This window comes from Ursus maritimus, unplaced genomic scaffold, assembly GCF_017311325.1.
Source record: "Ursus maritimus isolate PB19 unplaced genomic scaffold, ASM1731132v1 scaffold_16, whole genome shotgun sequence".
NCBI classification, from domain to species: Eukaryota; Metazoa; Chordata; class Mammalia; order Carnivora; family Ursidae; genus Ursus; species Ursus maritimus.
In genome coordinates, this window is record NW_024424008.1 from 44,995,645 (window position 1) to 45,015,093 (window position 19,449).

Sequence of the window (19,449 nt, forward strand, 5' to 3'; positions counted from 1 at the left end):
ACTCACCTATGGGCATTTGTGACCCTCACTTATCCTGTCTGGGGAATCAGGACTCACCCACTAAAGCAGGTATGAGGGGGTATCAGGACCTGAAGCCCCCCACTGGATGGGGCCTCCCTTCCTCAAAGCAACGGAAGTAAGCCCTGGCAGGACTCTGCTTCTAGATGGCTCCATGTAAGGAGGGAACAGATTCCCAGCCCAAGGCAGTGTTCGGGGAGCAGGCAGAGACAGGGGAGGATGGGGGACGGGTCTGTTCTCCGACTCTGGGTGCAACAGGAATGGTCCCTCAGTAACTTCAAGCCAGCCTGCCAGGGGGCAGTGGGGCCGGCCCTTCTGGGAAAGGGACCAAGCGAGACATGGGCCAGAGTGGGCGGGGGCGGAGGGAGGGGTGCGGAGCACTACAGACAATTCAACACCGGAGGGGAGACCAAAGACAGAGACAAAAGATGGCTTACTTTTGAGAGGCGCTTGTGAGACTAAGACCATGCATGCAAAGGAGGTATTTGGGAAATGGTGGGGAAGAAGAGGAAGAACAAGAAATCAAAAGACAAATCAGGTGGGAAGCCAGCTCCCGTGCCTCCCAGGGGCCCCTACCCCTCCCTAGGGCCTAGGAGTCCAACAGTAAGGAGCTTTTTGAAGGAACGTCTAGGCAAAGATATCTCCTGCTTCCCAAAGGACTGAGGAGGGGGATAAGAAAATCTTTGGGGACCCATCCACAGCCCAGGTCCCCCTGGGGCTTATGTTATGCTTCTCCTCAGGCAAAGGCCCAGATCCCCAGGTGGCAGCACCCTGGGAGGGACAGAGAGGTTCGATCACCGTCCTCCTGGCCAAATGAGTACCAAATGGGTTATTACGAAAGGTACGGCAAAGAGACAGCCAGGGTGGGGGTTAAAAACACCACTCTTCCCAAGGACTCTCTTCCTGGCCCTATAGTTGTCCCAAATAATGTTCCCTTCTATCCCAAATTTGAAAAAGGAAGCTGGGCTAAACAAATGACCCCTCCTGGTCCCCAGAGCACCCTTTCTCCAAATCTCAAGGTCCAGGAGGCTCCCTAGCCCAAAGAGAGAGAACAGCCACTGTGGAAACATAATAAGTTCCCGGGGACACTGTGAGTCCTTAGCTGAGAAGATAACGTTAACTAGGGTCTCCCCTGCCTGTCCCACCCTCACCTCACTGACACAAGGGCCCTCGAGGAAGGGGCTCTCTCCCTCGCCGTCCCCCCAGCACTGGCTTTCCTGCAGCCATCTAACGAAGAATTAGAGTCCCCGGCAGGGTCCCGCTCACCTTGGAATTTTTGCCACCACTCCGGCCAGACTGTGAGGAGCAGCTGCGCTGCACACCCTGCTCCGGCGTGGATGGGGACTTGTCCGAGGAGTGATCTGAGCCCTTCTCCACCATGGTGTCTCCGTCCGGGCTCTGCGGGGTTGGCGAGCGAGACCGTTTCCGGAGGATGGGGGAGCAGGCCGGCGTGCTGCGGTTTGAGTTACTGGCAGTGCTGCAGGGGCAGATGGAGAGAGGGAGTGGGGTGGGAAGGGAGGAGGAGGAAAGACAGGCAGTCAGTGATTGAAGGCCAAAGCCGGGTCCCAAGGAGCCAGCTCAGGGAGCCAGGGTTAGGGGCTGGGGAGAAACAGGGAGAAAAGGGCCCGGCTAGGAACTCATGGCACCGTAATACTGCTGCTGGCCAGGTGGGGGCAGTGGTGCCAACGGGAAATGGAAATGGGACTAGAAGGGGTAAGTAGGGCAATTAGACATTTAGCTATTCATCCATTCATCCAACCATTTGTCTGTCCATCCATCCAAATATTGTCAGAGTCCCTATTACATGCCAAAAACTGTCTAGGGAAAGCAGAATTTAAGAGCTGAAAGACTCATCAGAGATCATCTAATACCATGATTTTTTCTCATACAAATGCTGCAGACCCAGTTTCGACATTTTGTTTTGCAGATTATGTGCCCATAAAAATGGTCAAGAATAATCCTACTTTCCAAACAGTCACACGCATACTATTTCACTAGGTTCTTAAAACATTCCTCCACGGAGGTAGTAATGACAAGTGCCATAATCCCTATTTTTAAAATGAAGCCCTAGGCACGGCAGAGAGGAGCTAAAGTGTCCTCTGATTGCAGAGGCATTCGAAACAAAACCTGGGTCTTCTGACTTGCCAACTGATGCACACCGGAGTATTTCCTCATAAGCCATGCTGCTCTCCGCGTCCCCTGCCCAGGGCGAAGATGAACAGAGCAGAAGTTCTCGCCTTCCATAGTCCCCGCCACCCAACTGTGTTTACAACAAGTATCTTACACATCCCACGGTACCTGAACCCACTTACACCAAGGCTTATAAGCTGTATAAATATTTACTGCTGGAAACTGAGCTTGTGCTGTTGATGGAAGAGAAGGATAGAGGATGAAGGAAGAAGGGAGGAAAAGTGAATGCAGTGAAGTTCTAACAAGTGTTTGCTTTTGCGCTGAGAGGGTGGGGCAAGGGAAGACAAGGACAAGGTTAAGTGGGAAAGAGGAGAAATGGGAAGGAAAGCAAGGATGAGACTGCAAAGCCAAAGAAAGCACAAGAGTGGGTTTGGGGGTTAATGAGAAGCCCAGGGTTCTTCTCACCCACTCAGTGGTCAGAGAGCAGGGCCAGGCTTCGGGAACAGCCCAGATCTGAGGCTGTGAGGGCCTGTTCATCCCAGTCTTTCCTAAGGGAGCGCAGTGCAGGGTGGGGAACACGGTCATTTGCATGAGGATCGAGCTGTGACCTCAGGTGTCCCGTGGAACCCATTTGCAATGAAAACCATGCACCTTTCAGCAGAACCTTCCACCTGGGGATCCTCAGCAGAGAAGGAAGGAAGCCCAGAGCCCAAACCAGCAAGTGTGGGAACGAGGGAACAGTGGGGGGAGAGGGGTGCGAGGGCAGGGCTCTAACTTTTGAAGGAAAGTGAAACAAAGGAGGCCAGAGAAAAGGGAGACGATGTGACCAGAGAATGTGTGGAGACACATAAGGTAAGACCCGATATTTTGCTTCACCCTAAATCAGATTTCAGTTTTAGATCTCACTTATAATAATACCTGTGATTTAGAAAAAGAAGCTCTTCAAGTTCTCACCCCCTCTCCACCATCTTTATCCTTTGACCGCCCCACCCAACTCATTCACTATGCAAACTCTGGAGAGAGGAAATTATGTTCCTTTTCTTCAGTTGGAAAAGCAGAGCCTTGGAATGGTGGCAAGAAGATGGTGGGACACGGCCTCCAGGGGACACTCCGGAAGGGCAAACTCAGGTGCTCACCCTTCTGGGGTAGCTGCCTCTCTCTCGGGCCAATTTCAACCCACAGCCAAGTACTCCAAGGATTAAACTGTCTTCTAGGATTACATTGCTAGAAGAACAGCCAGGAACTCTACCCCTAACCTCAACGAGTTTGCTCACAGACATACCAGGGTGTGGATGACGCCCAGCACGGCCCGTCTCAGACACAACACACCCACAGCTTGGCTCCAGTCTTTCCCTTCAATAAGGGACATCTTGACACATGGTGATTCCAGGTGCAGGAATGAAAGGAGATCCCTTTATCCTTCTCCAAACTCTCCATCCCCACTGAGAACAGGCTGTTGAGGAGGGATTCGGTACAGGGTGGGCCTAAAATTCTAACGTGGAGGAGAGTCACTCCAACTGCCCCAAACAACATGTATCTCACACTTGATCAAAAGGTCCTTGAGATTCCCTCACCAACTAGTGGCCCCCTATCAGCTGACCTGATGCATGCCACCCAAGGAGACCTCAATTTTGGCTTTCCGTACATCCGTCAAAACATCAGTCAATACACTTATACTGTCATCTGTCCCTTTATTCTCTGTGCTTTTAAGGCTACTGATCATCTGTGCTGTTCCTGAAGATCTCCCCCTCCCCACCCCCGCTGCCCCAGATGCCACACACCCCTTTCTTCTATTAAGTCTTCCCGCCTCAGACGCTGGCTTCTCTCTTGCTAACTCAGCCTGAAGTGTGGTCCTTCCCTGAAGGTGAGTCCTTCACTGCCCACACCATCTCCTGCTTCACAGGACTTCAACTGTGCCTTGCAGCAGAAGACTCACTCTCCTACCTGCTTCCGGCTCTCATCACACTTGCTCACGTCAGCCGGGCAATCTGCTGCCGCGGGGCCACCCTCTCCAGTCCCATGTCTCACAAGCCCCTCAGACTGAAAGCCGAGCTTGCTGTCCTGAACCTCCTCTCGCTACTGCCCCTTCTCCACAGCATTATCATTCCCGGTCTCTCAGGCTGCAAATCCACGCCTTCCACCTCACCCCACAAAAAGCGAGTCGCTGGATCCCATCAATTCTATTCGCTGAAAGCTCTTTCACCCATCCTTCCTTCCCCTCCCCCCAGGGCCCCTTGCTGAGACTCTTCCAAAATAGTCTTCTAAGCAGCCTCTTTCAACTCCCTTTCCTCTCTTGTGCTCAGTCACACCTCTGGCATTCAATGTTCCTAAATACAAGCCGATACCATCTTTCTGCCCGCCCCATGAAAGTCTCAAATCCGCAGAATGGAATTCAAAGTTCTCGACTGAAAATCATTTTGACACTTACCTGTATTCCAATACTTTCTCTCTCCTTAGACAATCTTTGATAGTTCTCGTGTATAGTCCTATATATCTTCCCCTGGTTTTCTTAATGCGCACTCTCCTCCTCCTGCCTCCAGACTTCCATACCTACCACAACCTGTGTGTGGAGGGCCCTCCCCCCAACATCATATCTACCTCCTGGAGTCCTGTTCACCCTTTAAGATCCATCTCAAAGCCCACCTTCCTCAAAGAGCTTTTCGAAGTCTCCACCACTGAACGGACTAGCGCATTTACCATATTCTGCCTGGTGCACACTCTGGGAGGCACCCACCTCCGCACCTCCCACACGGCCCAGTGTGATGCTCTGTGAGTAGTATGGGCTCAGTAGATGTCCACTGAACAGAAGATCCTTCTAGTGCAAGTTTTAACAATCCTCGTGGCTTTCATAGTCCCCAGTATCATGAAAGCTCCCAAACGTGTGCCTTCAACCTGTTCACAAAAATAGCTGGAAGTTTCTGAATGTTTATGAGTTCCTGGCCTGGTGCCAAGTATTTATGACACGCTATCCTACTTCACTCCCCAGCCAACTGATGAAGTATGAACGGGTATTATTATCTGCCCTATTTTTCAGGTGATGAAAGTGAATTACTGACAGATTCAGTAACTCACCCAGAGTCACACAGACAGGTAAGTGGCAAGACTGAAATGCAGGCCTATCTGATGATAGAGCCTGTTCTCAGAACCAGCATCCAGTAATACTTCTTTGCTGGGTGAATAGATGGCAGGATGGATGGGGTGGCTAAGTGGATGGAAAGAAGGAAGGAATCTACTTCTTGCCTCCCGTTTTCAATCCAGTATCTGTGTGGCTACCAAAATGAACTTTCCAAAAAGTGATTTTGCCATTCCGACCATTCCCTCCCCTAGCTTAAGGCCCTCTATGGTTTCCTATCCCCTCAGAATAAAATCTGATTTCCAAATTATGGCATAGAAGTTCCTCCATGATCTTACTCCCAGCTACCCTGGAAAGCTCCATCATTGGCTACTCCTCCCAGCGGGCCCCCTGCCTCAGCCATCCAGGACTAATTACAGATCCTTGTGCCATGTTCTCTCAATTCCACATTTTGCATTGTCTCTCATTCTGAAAATACCATTTCCCCCTCCAAGCACCCTTCCAATATTTACCCTTCAAGACTAAACCCAATTACCCCCCCACCCCACCGCATCCCCATGCTCTAATCCTTCACTATAGAAGAAGACACCTTTGAAGCTGTCGTTCTAACTCAGTAAAATCACTATTAGATTTGCTACATATCTAATACTCTTCTAAGAGGCACCCCATTATCCAGGGAGCCTGGGTGGCTCGGTTGGTTAAGTGACCAACTCTTGATTTCAGCTCAGGTCATGATCTCAGGGTCATGAGATCGAGCCCTTGGGTCAGGCTCTGTGCTGAGTGTGGAGCCTGCTTAAGATTCTCTCTCTCCCTCTCTCTCTGCCTTTCCCCACCCCCATTATGCTCTCTCTAAAAAATAATAATAATAAATAAAAATAAAGGTAGCCCATTATCCTATAGACTTTGGATGTCCTGCTGAAGAAATAAAACTAATTCCCATGTATCTCATAACCCTACACTATTGTGCCATTTGAGCAAACTGTGGTGTGCTGTTAGTTGATCCTGCCACTACTATTAATAATAGTATTACATTAGGATTCAAAATCTTGGGAATTTAAAGCTAAAAAGGACCTCAGATTTGCTACAGAAAGGGAAGGAAGATGGGTACTGGAGGAACTACTGGACTATGACCCCCTTCCAGAATTTAGAATACATCCAGCTTGTCACTTCACATATAAGAGACCTAAGAAATAGGGAGGTTAATAAATGCCTGGCCAAAGTGATATGCCTTCATACCTGGATCTTCCGCTCCACAAACACTTACTGGGCACCTGGCATCATACCAGGCATTCAAGTCCACAACCGTGAGTAAGAAAGGATCCTTGTCCCTGGGACATTACCATCAGGAAGCCAGACACGCATTTTTTTCTCCTTTTAACATAAGCCAGGAGGTGCGAGACTGGGAAGAGTCAAGGAATCTTATCTAGACTTGAGGGATTAGGAAAGGCTTCCTTAAGGATATGGCACTTGAGACTTGAGCTAGGATCTAAATACAGTGTTAGAGTTGGCCAGGTGAAGGGCATGGTTGTAGGAGGGAAGAGAATGTTCCCAGGCAAAACAAAACACAACAAACAAAACCCAGTATAAACAAAGGTATGAAAGCCTAAAACAGCATGGAATACACAAGAGCATTCAAGAAACTATGTGTCACTTCTAAGATTGCTCTAATCTTCAACTCACCCCAACAACAGGTCCACTGAGACCCCACCAGCCACTTTTAACCCACTCACTGCAGGGGGGCCCAGAGGTCATTCACTCACTTCCCATTTCTCCTATTTTAAGACCTCCGACAGAGACTTTTTCAGCCCTCTCCTGGTTACCGTGCCAACAAACAGTGCTTCCTTAAGTCTAACCACAATACGTCATACTGCATTTTAATCCTACTTCCTATGCTTAAGTCTGGGTGAAGTCCTTGAGAAACAGACATATGGAAAGAGGACAAAGTCTCTCTGGGCTCTCTGTAGCACCTCCCACCCTCACTTCAGACATGGGAGCCCACATCCTATGCTTTCTTTTCCCATCCATATAGCCGGCATGGTCCTGTGGGCACCAGCAACCTTTGCCAGCAAGCCAGTTCCCTGAGCAGCCATCCGTACATTTTTCGGAACCCTGAGCGGAGCGGAATAGTTAGCTGGTGTTTCAGTGTTCCTCATTCAAGTTCACTTGCGTGCCTTCAGTGTAATCACTCCTGCCATAGAGATTGCAAGATCCATGCCTGTCGCTTTGCACCCAAGCCTCTACCTTCTGGGACGACAGCCACCCCTTTCCTACTCTCTAGCAAGTTCCACTGGCCTGGCTCATTCCCAATCAGATTCCTACTCGCCCTCCCCACACCTGGATCCTTCACATTCACTTTATCTTTTCCCCTAAGCCCAGCCCCGCAATGACCTGTCTGATCATTGCAATGTTCGGCTGGAACAGTTTCAGTGCCAGGGCAATGATAATTTCTTTTTCTTTTTTTTTTTTTTTTGACTGCCTAATACATTCCAGGGAGCCCCAAACTAATAGAGCATTTAATTAGAAATTTAGAGAGCCAGTTTCAAACGAAACATTTGTTTGCTGAGGGCCTGCTTTGGCCATATGTCAGGATTAACTGCCCGTCTGTGGAGTTGTGTCGGCGGGCTCAGGTTTGAGTCCCAGCTCTGCCACTTGCCGTGTGACACTGGCCTCTGGGTCTCATTTTTCCATTTCGACAAATGAGGGATACCAATAGTTTATCACAGGACTGTGAACATCAAATGAAGTAACATCAGTAAAATATTTAGTGCAGTGCCTGATATATCATAAATGCTCAGTAAATATGATAGAGCGGCTAGTGTTATTATTAAGAAGGCTTATGTTCCTCTCTGTAAAATGTGGGATAAATATCCTTGCCCTCTCTCCTCACAGCATTATACGGACAAGCTTCAAATGCTACCAAGCATTACTTCCCATGAAGTGCAGAATCCCAGGCCTCTCCCACTCAATAAATGATAATTTCCAGGGGATCGTCTTAGGAATCTGCAGCCTAAACAGCCACCGAGTAGATTTTGTACTCTAAAATTTGAGAGGACTCCCGAACAAATTTCCTAAGTATTGAGGGATAAGTGACATAGCTGTCCCAGATGACAGAAACCCACTTACAGCTCTTTGAGTGAATCGGCTTTTCAGAGTCTACCAGGTCGGTGAACTCGCTGCAACAGAAAATGAGTTGAGTCTGTCACAGAAACTGGCAATGGAGAAGAATCTAGGGCCGACGGGGAGCAGGCATGGAGACGTGGTTCTCCAGGGAAGGCCACGCCTCAGCACCTGATGGGAGAGTGTCACCTTCTCTTGGTGTGGGGAGCCTGGCCGTTATCATTAGAGTCCACACCCACAACCATGTGACAAGCACCCTCCCTGCCTCCGTCCGCCTGAGTTAAAGCTGATTCTCATCTTTAGGGGTCCCCAATTCCCAGCAGACAACCATTCCGAGATCCAACTCTGCGCCTCCCATCCCCCTGCCGATTCTGAGCTTTCATCAGTAATCCTCCTCGGTTCTTTATATCAGCACTGCAAATATCCAGGAGAATTAGCCAGCTCCACTCTGAATTTTCCCATAGCACATGCTCAAGTGCCTGAGAAAGAAAGCCCAGGGGTATATTTGCCTAACACTGACATGAATTTACATGCTGCCTGCAAATGCCTCTGTGAACTCCGTCCCCCCAACTGGTTCCCAAGTCAGTTTACTAGGCCTCCCTGAAGCTGCTTCTTCTGCAATTGCTCTGTCTATTCCTGCCTGTCACTTAACCATGTCTCTGTACCCTCATAAAACCACAGCATGCTAAGTGGGAAGGGCAGACCCAACAGGAGCTTTGTAGAGGGGGAATATGGCCCAAATCACAAATCCCAGCAGAATCCCAAATGCCCCTTGGGTCCTTCTCCTCAGGGAGCAAAATACCAAGTCACTTAGAAAAAATAGATCTCCCCAGGCCTGCTTCACTCCTTGTTATAAGGTCCTGGAGTTCCTGATCTTGGCCCCCGCTTACCCATGAAGACAAACCCAGTCTCAGGTCCCCAAGGAACAACTGGTGTGGAGAAAGACTGGGAAGGGCTCATCCTGTCCAACCCTCTCACTGGCAGATGGGAAGCACAGGTCCAGGGAGAGGACAGGACTGTCCACCAGGGGGTTAACAGGTAGCAGGCTACCCCCACGCCCAAGCACAGAGGGCTCAACAGTGCAAGTCTCAGCAGCTCCCCCTGCCTCACCCTGCTTTTTAGGATAGCGGATGGGGAGGAAGTCTGAAAGGATGAGAAACGAACTACTGTTTCTCCTAAGAGGAGCTCCTCACGACCATGTATGGAACCCACCCTCTGTGGACCTATGACGTGGAATCTAACCTGGGGACAACTCTGCTATTGGGTCCAGTTCCTTCCTTTGTGGACCCAACTGTGCCTTTTGTGGCAAACTGTGATTACCTGGTTGAAGAACAAGGCCAGGAGGCGACTAGGAGACAGATGCTTTTTTGCTGGTTGCTGTTTTCGTTTTGTTTTGTTTTGTTTTGAATGGCGCAGAGGTTGTCTTCCTAACTTAGGCTACGGCAGAGTCTCCGCCTGGTCCCAGCCCACCACACTTTGGTCTGGACCTGGCAGCGTGCTGCATTTCAGCAAAGGGCAACAAAGGACAGGGCTCCCGGGACACTGCCTTTCTTCCCTAACACAGTTCACACAATGGCTGCGGCGGAGCCCAACACAGAAGGGGCATCCCTCACCTGCTGCAAGAGCAAGATTCTGACAGAGATGAACATCTCCTTCCCTTTCCTCTGTTTGGGTAACTTGCTGAAATCCCCTGGGGGCTTTCCAAGCTGGGCCTTCAGGTGAAGGATACAGGGTGTTCGGGAACAGGTTCGGTCTGTAATTTGGAACCAAGAAGGTAGAACCAGACGGTTGCCAGGTCAGACTGCTGGCAGAGAAAACTCACAAAGGTAAGCCTGACAATTCTCCACGCTCGCTAACTACCCACTGGTCATCCACACGCTGACTCACAGGGTCCACCCTGGCCCAGGCCTTGCCCTCTCTCTGCACTCTGCCCCTCCTGAGTCCTCAGCTCTGGAGATATTTTATAGATAATTCAGGTCACTTCCTATGGCCAACGAGCTCCACTTACCCCTTCCTCCTTCCCTATCTTGTTCAAGTAACAATGGAAAGTTTAAAAAAAAATAAATTTGCTTACAAGGGAAATGAAAGGGGGCAGAGCCCATCCAAAAACATTTGCAAAACACTGAATCCCTAATACATTCTCACTAAAAATCTACCGAAGCCTGGAAGGAATGACTTGATGGGGAGGAACGTCCTAGCAGGGACTCCAGTTGTTCATTAATTTATGAACTGACCAGTTAATGTAAGCGCAAGGCCCATGGAAAGTCTTTGGCCAAGCGGAGAAAAGCAGACCTTCTATTACCTTTCTGCTGGTGTTCCCGGTCCAGGGAGGGGATGGGTGGAGAGAGCGCCAGGGACTGGGTAAAAGCTGTTTGCCTTTGCTCCTCCAGCCAAAGAGAAGAGATCCCTCATCACAAGGGCTGGAGCCTCCATCCATCCTACTCCCCCGCTCCCTGGCTTTCCTGCAGCTTCTGTTCAGCCCAGAGTTTGGAATTCAATCCAGGAACAGGCATGACAAACACTATTTTTCATTTCCATGGAGACCGAGGCCTGCAATAGAACCAGGACTCCATGCCTGAAATGCCAAAACAGCCTGACCCACTTTTCCCCCTTCCTACAAAAACAAAATAAGTTTGTTTGGGTCCTGCCAGAGCTCACGGACAAGCCAGAGCTCCTGTTATCTCTATGGACATGTTGAAGAGGAAGGAATTAGAACAACCTTTGAAAACACGGATGATGCTACAGGAACTGTCAGGCATGAACCGCTTTACCCTAAAGGCTTTCAGACTGCAGGGAATCCATCCTGCGGCCTCGTCCTAACCTTCTGGAGGGAGAGGTTCACATCCCCTGAGAGATGTACTTAATGGCCAGCAACACTGCTCCTAGAATCCCAACTCAGGGAACTGTTTCCTCAACTTCCTCTTGTACCACTTTCTCCCTCACTGTCTTCTGGCTTCCTTGGACCCTTTTGTTCCGGAGACAAACCAAGTCTCCACCCCTGCTCCAAGATATCTGCACTTGTCGTTCCTTTTGCCTGGAAATCTTCAGATAGAGAGTTTAGAATTCTGGTTCCTTTTTAACCTCCAGAGTTCGAATGTCACCTCCCTAGAGCAGCCTGTCTTGAAGGACCACTTGCTGGGTCTAAAGTGGCTTTCCTGTCCCTAGGCAGTCATTATCAGGGCCTGCCTTTCCCCCTTCCTGGCATTTAGGAGGAGCTGAATTTGTCTTTGTTGTTATTTTGACTTTTTTTTTTTTTTATTAAGAGTGAACACTCTGGTGGTGGGGGTGGAGGGCACCATGACCAGTGGCTAGACCACAGATTCACTGCACGAATAAAGGAATGAGTTCTATTTAAAGCCATTCAATCCACTGTTCAGCCACTCTGTTAGACATTTCTTTCTTAAGCCTGCCCCAAATCTGCCTTCTTATAACACCAGCCCACTGGTTCTTATTCTGACTTCTGGATCCCTGCAAACTGAAATATGACATCACTTCCAAGTTCTCTGCTGGCCTGGTCCCCTGTCCCTGAACATCAGTATACGCGTCTGAATTTAAATTCTGAGCTGTTCCGTGCTCTTGAGAAAATGGCTTTATCTTCCTGGGAGTCTGTGTCCCCTATCTGCCGAATGATCACAACTTACCTTACTAGGGTGAGGGGCGGAATCTTAAAAAGCAAACACACAAACAAAGCTATTAGTGCCCCGCCAAAGTAAAGGTCTTCCTACAATTGCTCACAGAGTGAAAAAAGTGTTAAGAGAAGCAGGAAGTGAATTCCCAGTAAAGAAACCAAATCCAGTTTCTAAATTCTGTCCTCTCCTCGTGGCACAGACAGGGGGTGAGAATATCAGTTGTTGCTATGCACACCTTCAGCTAGTTCCTCCTTCCATGGGGCTGGGAAGCTAAGCATTTAGGATGGAGTGCAAGATGCTGAAAGTCATCACAGGAACTTACTGGGGTGGTACCACCTCCTTTCCCTGAGATTATGCACTACAGGACACACACCCACGCTGGGAGACGGTCCTGCTGGGTTCGTGGGCAGTGTTGCCTGAAGTGATCTGCAGCAAGTCTGTCGTTTGGAAGGGAGCACAGTGGTCTCGTAATCCAACCCCCCCACCAAACAGAGGAATTCCCTCTGTGAAGCCCTGCCGACAGCCACCCAGCCTCCGGCTTCAGATCTCCAGTGCGAAAGCACTCACTGGATGGCCTGGACAAGCTCTAAAGGGATTTTTAGCACCATGGTCCTTATTTCTCCATGGTTCTTGGTGACCATTAGCCACCCAGCTCTCCCTGAGCTTCAGAGTCTTTGAAAATTAAGCTAACCCTGCTGGTTTGATGTCCGTGAACAAGCATTTTTCTGAACACCTACTATGTGCCCCCAACCCTGAGAAACCTATTATTCCCGAAGGCCCCACAGGGCAGTGACTGTGTCATGGTTCTATGTAGTTACACAAAGATTAAACACACAGTATCAAACATGACTATGGGCACACGGTAGGGACTTAATACTTTTAAATTTGACTCACTATCAGTCTCAGCCAAATCTAAGTACAATCCCACCCAAAGTATTCCAGAAGCCTCAGCACTCGCAAGAACGGGACCTTGTGAAAGCAGAAAGGTGCTAAGCTATCCCAGGAAGCCCCTTCCTTGAAAGAGATTTCCAATCCACTGGGAGGACACAAACCACTGGAACAAGGCAGGGAGGGGTTCAACTGAATAGAACTTCCTTTGCCCCTCAAGGGCCCCTCCCCCATCCGCAGCAAGAGAAATGTTGCTACTAAAACTGAAAGGAACTCGAGCAGGATCGATCCATCCATCATCCATCCATCCACCCATCCATCCATCTATCCAACCAACAAACAGCTGAGGAGACGACACTCCATGCCAGGTAATGTTCTATGCCTTAGGGATACAGGCTCTCCCTCAAGGAACGCACAATCGGGTGGGAGACGGACATGTAACGAACTAACACCATTACATGTCTGTCTCTCCCACCCAACACCATGTGATAAGAGCTACTTGGATTCAATCAAAACAGCTCCCCTCACTACCTGCCAACGGAGCCAGCCAGCCCTGACTCAGCCCCTTCCCTGTGTATGATCTGGTGACAAACCACTCCTGTCTGAGCTTTAGCTTTAATAATGCGAGAAGAATGAGCGTGGATGCCACCTAATCCCCGCAAAGACGTGAGGGGAGGATGACGAAGAGCATCTCAAGGATACACTGATGAGGGGTGTGTAGGGTGCAGGGGACTGAGAGTGAAGCAGCAGCATTTAGAGCACCCTTCCCTCCTCCCACGCCTCCCCAGCCTCGCTGGTAAAGCCAAGTGTGGCGAATCCTTTCCAGACCCCCATGGATTCAAGTCCAGTTGAGATTTACTTTTCTGCTGGAAACCAAACAAAAACAGGCTGAAGAACCACCATTACGTTAAAATCACAGAAATTTTAGAACAAAGACGACTGTAAGAGGTCAGCCAATATGCCTGGCTGCAGGCAGATAGACCTAAATCACCCAAGAGAGGCTTCGCTCTACTTGAAAATGTATTCAGGGTACAAAAGTCCAGGGCTCCCCTTTGTGATCCTTCTCATTGCCCTCTACTACCGTCAGCAAGTTCCCAATGATTAAAAGAAAAGTCTGTTATAATGCATTTAATGCCGCTTTCTCCATTCCAGCTTTCCAGGACTCGAGGTCAATTCATTAGCTAGAACCCTTCCTCTGTTCCTATCCTCCTTTCTTTGGGTGGAATGATTCCAGTTCCTCAAAACTATTTTCAGAAGTTAAAAATCATTTCCCCTACAATCTCTCCACCAAATCTCTGTTTAGATTATACCTCAAGTGACAGAAAAGTCATTAATTTATGATGTCGTTCAGTTCACCTTTGGACAACTCTTTTTATTTTAAGCTCAAACTGTTTCCTGTGGCTTCCTACCAAAGGTCCTCTTTTCTACTCCCCTGACAGACACAGAATAATCTAATTCCTTTTTTAAGAAATATTTTTTAAATTTATTTTTGAGAGAGAGAGCACGCTAGTATGTGGGTGCATGTGAGGGGAGGTGGGGCAGAGGGAGAGAGAATCTCAAGCTGACTCCCTGCTGAGTGCGGAGCCCAACCTCAGGCTTGATCCCAGGACCCCGAAATCTTGACCTGAGTCAAAATCAAGAGTTGGACACTGAACTGACTGAGCCACCCAGGTGCCCAATTCCTCTTATACGTGCAATCTGCACACAGCTCACTTGGTCCCTCAGCCCTTTCTTCTCCAGACCTCCCAATCCCTCCAGCATCCCTCGCCCAGCATGCCTATGGACCCCTCAGCCACTGGGCTCACTCTCCTCTGAATGAATCCCAGTTCATCCCAATCTCCCCTATACTCTGGAACCCAGAAATGTAATCCCACAAAGAAGTGCTCTGATGAGCTCAGAATAGAGCAGAACCACCACCCCATGTGCTTTTGAAAATGAGAATGCAAACATATATTTTTGGAATCGTCTTCTGAATCAGGAGATTCTGGAATTAGTCCCTGTTCTCTTACGCATCTCTGGCTACAGCCTATAGGCTAAGGAGAAAGTATGCATGCGTACTGTACGTATGCATATCCCTACAAGGAACACCCCACCCCCATTCCTTCCCCTAACCAGACAAACCCGAGTTCAGTGAGATGATGAAAAATCCATCCAGTTCTCACCCCCAATTCAGGCTATATCAGAATTCTGAATGTTTATATGAATATCTCCAGGCCAGATGCAAAACCAGACCTTAGAGATTTCTATTATCTGGAGATGTCAAGTCCTCAGCAAATGTTTTCCCTCCTCCTAGTCCACAAACATTTGTTCCTTGGACCCTTACAGCTTGACTCACAGATAAGCTGAAGTTTCACCGAACTGGCTGAGAACAATACTGTGAGGTTCCGAGGTCATTAGGAAAACCGAATCCAGCCCTGTCTTGCCCATAACCAGGAATCGAAGGGTGCATGTGTGCAAACACATGTACAGTGAGGGCTGCCTGCTCCCTTCACACCTTTCTAAGGAGGGCTGATCATCAGGACCTCCCAATCTGACTAATTTAGGGCCAGCAAACTATGACCTATATAGGCCAAATCCAGCACACGTTTTTATATGACCAACAAGCTAAGAATGGTTTTTACGTTTTTAAACTGTTGTGGGGGGGGAGAAGGTATCTTGTGACACGTGAAAATTATATCAAATGAAAATTTCCAAGTCCATAAATAAAGTTTTATTGGGAACTCAGCCACGTGCATTCGTTCATAGACTGTGTCTGTGGCTGCTTCTGCTGGACAAAGTAGACTTGAGTCGCTTCAACAGAGAACAGCATGGGCCACAGAGCCGAAAATATTTACTACCTGGCCCTTTCCAGAAACAGTTGGCCAACCCGTGGCCTGACCATGTATGACCTTGAAAAGGTCTTTTCTGTGAGCCTGCTTCTCTTTCGTCAAGTTGGGGAAGGGGGTATTTGTGTCCCACAAAGAACCTGTGCTTGATGACTTCACAAGTTGAGGGTAAAGGTCGCAGGCTTGCTCCCACCTGCAGCGGAAATGTGTAGGACCAGGAAAGAGAGGAGGTTTCTTCTAGGTAGCGTATAAAAGCTCTCTTTCCTTCGTTCTTTCCCAGTGGGGTACTACTTCCCATGGCTTTCACACTGACACTCTTCTGCCTTGGGCAGCTACTCCAAAACATCCCTTTCTCCTTTCCCTTCTTCCAAGGCCAGCTTTTCCCACCCCGGTCCTAAACTTCTCTAACCTGTGGAGTGCCACTCAAGGCTAGCTGGGGAGAGAGGGAAGGCAGGAAGAAAGAGAAGCAAGGGGGTGTCCACAGAAGCACAGTCGGCTAGCAAGCATCAGAGAAGGTAAAGAGGCAAAGTTCCCTTTCCCCAGCCCTGGCGGAGAGCTTGGCTGAGTCCCAGGGAGACAGAAAGCTTCAAGTCCTCCCCCACCCCTCCACTTGCCTGAATCAAGCAAATAACTAACAATGCTAGGAGGTGTGGGGGAGTAAGGACCAGCCACTGGGTATCTATTTTCTGAAAACACATGGCAAATCTCTGAGCCAAATGCCGGCTAAGCCAAAGAATAAACAAACCCCTTTATTTCCCTGAGACAGGAGCTATCAACTTCCCCTCCAGGCCTCTCCTTCAGCTAGCCAGATCCATTGGTCCCATGGTCCTCTCGCTGTGGGAAAAGCAGCATCTGTCCATATGCGAGAGGGTGGTCTGCCTTATAACCCTCCAGCCTGCCTCCTTTCCCTAGCTAACCACTGCTCTGGTCACTGAGACCCCACCAGGGGCACCCCGGAGCTAAGTTGGTGGGTGGAGAACAGGAACACATGGCCTGTCCACACCTCCCCCAGAGGCTCCGGCCAGCTCTCCATGACGCACAGCTAATTCAATCCCCTGCCCTCTTTTCTCCAAGTTACAGGACCCTGAATAAGTCTTGCTGGCCAAGGGGACCCTCCTCCGCCCAGCCACCCCTCCACCAGGGCCCACCCCTCAGTGCTCCAAAGGTCTGCTGAAGCAGGGCCACTATGAAGGAGGGGAGGAAGGGGGGAAAAAAGAAAAAACCTAGGAAGGGAAAAGAATCTCTGCAGCATGATGTCATGCCGGCTGCTTTCAGATCCCCCAACACAGAACAGAAGCAAACAACATGGGCTCCGGATTTACTGTCTTGGAGGGTTTGTGTTCTCAGCAGCTCTGAGCAGCCTGCGCCAGCTGGAAAAAGCACGCGGCCAGACAGACAGGTCCTCCTCCTTACAGCCCCCGGGCCCGACCAGACCTCCCCCCCCCCGGGGTGGGGGGGGAGCAGAGCCACCCCTCCCAAAAAAAAAAAAAAAGCCCGGAGGAAACAAAGATAGACTGACACATACACACACACAAGCGTCAGTGAGCACTAACCTGGAAGCCATTAGGAACGGTAGTAGAGTGCAGTGCGGAGGAACTCATTCATTCATGCATTGGGCAGTGGGGGGCGGGGAGCGGGGGCCCTGAGGACGTCGGAGGGCACTCACCTCCATGCCCACCCCACAGCCCTGTGTCTAAGGGGGAAGGGAGTGGGGGCGGGGTGCTCATAAGCTTGGGGAGCTGCCTTTCTCTGCTGTTTCGCACCGCTCTGGAATTGTAAGCATGACCCCCCTTTATTTCCTCCCCCCTCCCGCCGCCGCTGTTACTTGGTGTGGTCGCGTAGCGTACAGAAGTCCCTCTCTCCCTCGCCCTTGCTCCCTTTCTCTCTCTCTCTCTGACTCCCTCACAGACAGCTGTTCTCCGGCCCCTGCACGCACGCGCACAGGCGCACACATGCATGCATGCACGCACGCACACACACACACACACTCAGACACGCACCCCTCGCGCGCGCAGGCACACGCGCGTACACGCGCACGGGCGCGCACACACACACCCTGCCGCCTGCCGCTTTACATAATGCAACTCTTTGGTGCAGTCAGCTTGCCAGCTCTCAATTATTCATGGCAGTTTGGAGGACAGAGCCACTGGGGCGGCGAGCATTATTTCCTCTTCATCCCCAAATCTGACAAAACACAAGATGATGCTCCCAGGAGATTCTGCGCCCTTTGCTGCCACCAATTATTTCCCAGGTGTTGCCTATTAGGTCAACCTGTATCAAGGAGGTGACGCTAAATCAAAACACAGGCGCCTCGCTCAAAATAGAGCCTTGCCTCTTTCAAAGGATGACAGCTGTTCTCCCTGCCTGAGCCTTGGGAATAGAGGAGAGGAGGAAGGCAGCGCTGGAGACCATAATCTATGCAAGAAAATGGCTGAGGGCCTCTTCAGGGGAGCCTCTCCCAGAATTCCAAGACAGCAGGGCTGGTTCTTGCAGACAAGGAAAATAACACTCAAGTAAAGCACCTGCTATCATGACAAAGGAGGCTCATCTGAGTTTTCAAACTCCTAAGCTGAGCCTCTTAAAAAGCTTTTTCCTCCTGTCCATTCACTGAAATACAGTGATTTCAGTGGCACTGAAACAGCCCCTAGACAAGTGTTCTTTCAGACGAGAGGCAGTCTCTTCAACAAGGATATTAATGAATATTGTGAAAGTCATCCATGGCTTGCAAAGCACTTTCTATCACAAATCGAATTCATTTGATTTCCACAACACTCCTCCGTAAGGCCTCATTATGACCCCATTGAACGTAAGGAGGCTGAGCCCTGGAAGGTTGGATGGTCCCACAGCAAGAAAGGCTGAGCTGGGAATCCAGATCACCACACTGGAAATCCCATGAAAATCCACTAGCCCAACACCCCAAGCATGACCGTGAGCTTCTGGAGTCATCTTTTGATGGGAGTAGCAGGCAAAGCCCAACCGTGAGCCCAAACAACGAAAGGAATGATGATGGTTAGCTTCGTGTTTCTCAAACTTTAATCCCCTGAGGATCTTGTTAAACCACAGGTTCGGATGTGGAAGGTCTCAGGGAAGGCCCAAGGGTTGGCCTTTCTCATAGACTCCCAGGGGATGCCCATGTTGCCATTCCATGGGCCACAGTCTGAGTAGCAAAGGGTTAGTTTATGCATTCTCACTCTTCGGATGTTCCTAAAGGACAGAGTCCTGTCTGCCGTAGCTGCACAGGATAACTGGCTGAAGGTGAATACTAATTATAACCCATTGATGTCACCTTTGTCCTGGTCACCAGACGAATGCTGGGAGCTAATACTTCTTGGGCATCTGTTGGCAAAACATCCTACTCTGAGATTGCCAAGTCCTATAGGCTCAGGATGAAAGGTCTTTCCGGGATTGTTTCTGTCTGCAGCCTGTTGATAAAAGGCTTTGTGACAACTTCGTGGTATCCTGGAAGCAGAGAGGTTTGAGTGTCTGGCCTCCACTTCATTAGCCTAGAGGAAGTTCAGCTCCAAAGAAAGGTGTGCTGGCAATGCCCAGACACAAGGTCTGCCCCAACTCTACCCACCCCTACCTGTCTGGCTCACGTCCTGCCTCTTCTGAAACACCTTCCTCACTTTGGAACACCCAACTCCTTCCCCTCTTCTGTTACTCCATAGAAAGAGCTTGGACTTTGGAGTGGAATCGGCATACAAAGCTAAGTTTTGCTGCTTTCTGACTCTCTGACCCTGTGTAAGTCCATCTACCCCCGTCTCAGACT

At 49.7% G+C, this 19,449-nt stretch overlaps 1 protein-coding gene across 6 annotated transcripts in view; it reads right to left on the reverse strand.

The window, feature by feature from the left end:
- Positions 1-19,449, reverse strand: part of GRAMD1B (GRAM domain containing 1B) — a 233,120-nt gene that overhangs the window by 43,588 nt on the left and 170,083 nt on the right. For all 6 annotated transcript variants that reach the window (XM_008689943.2, XM_008689941.2, XM_040631101.1 and 3 more), the window contains one exon: positions 1,285-1,495. In XM_008689943.2, coding sequence (XP_008688165.2) covers positions 1,285-1,495 — 211 coding nt within the window. The remainder of the gene's footprint in view (positions 1-1,284; positions 1,496-19,449) is intronic.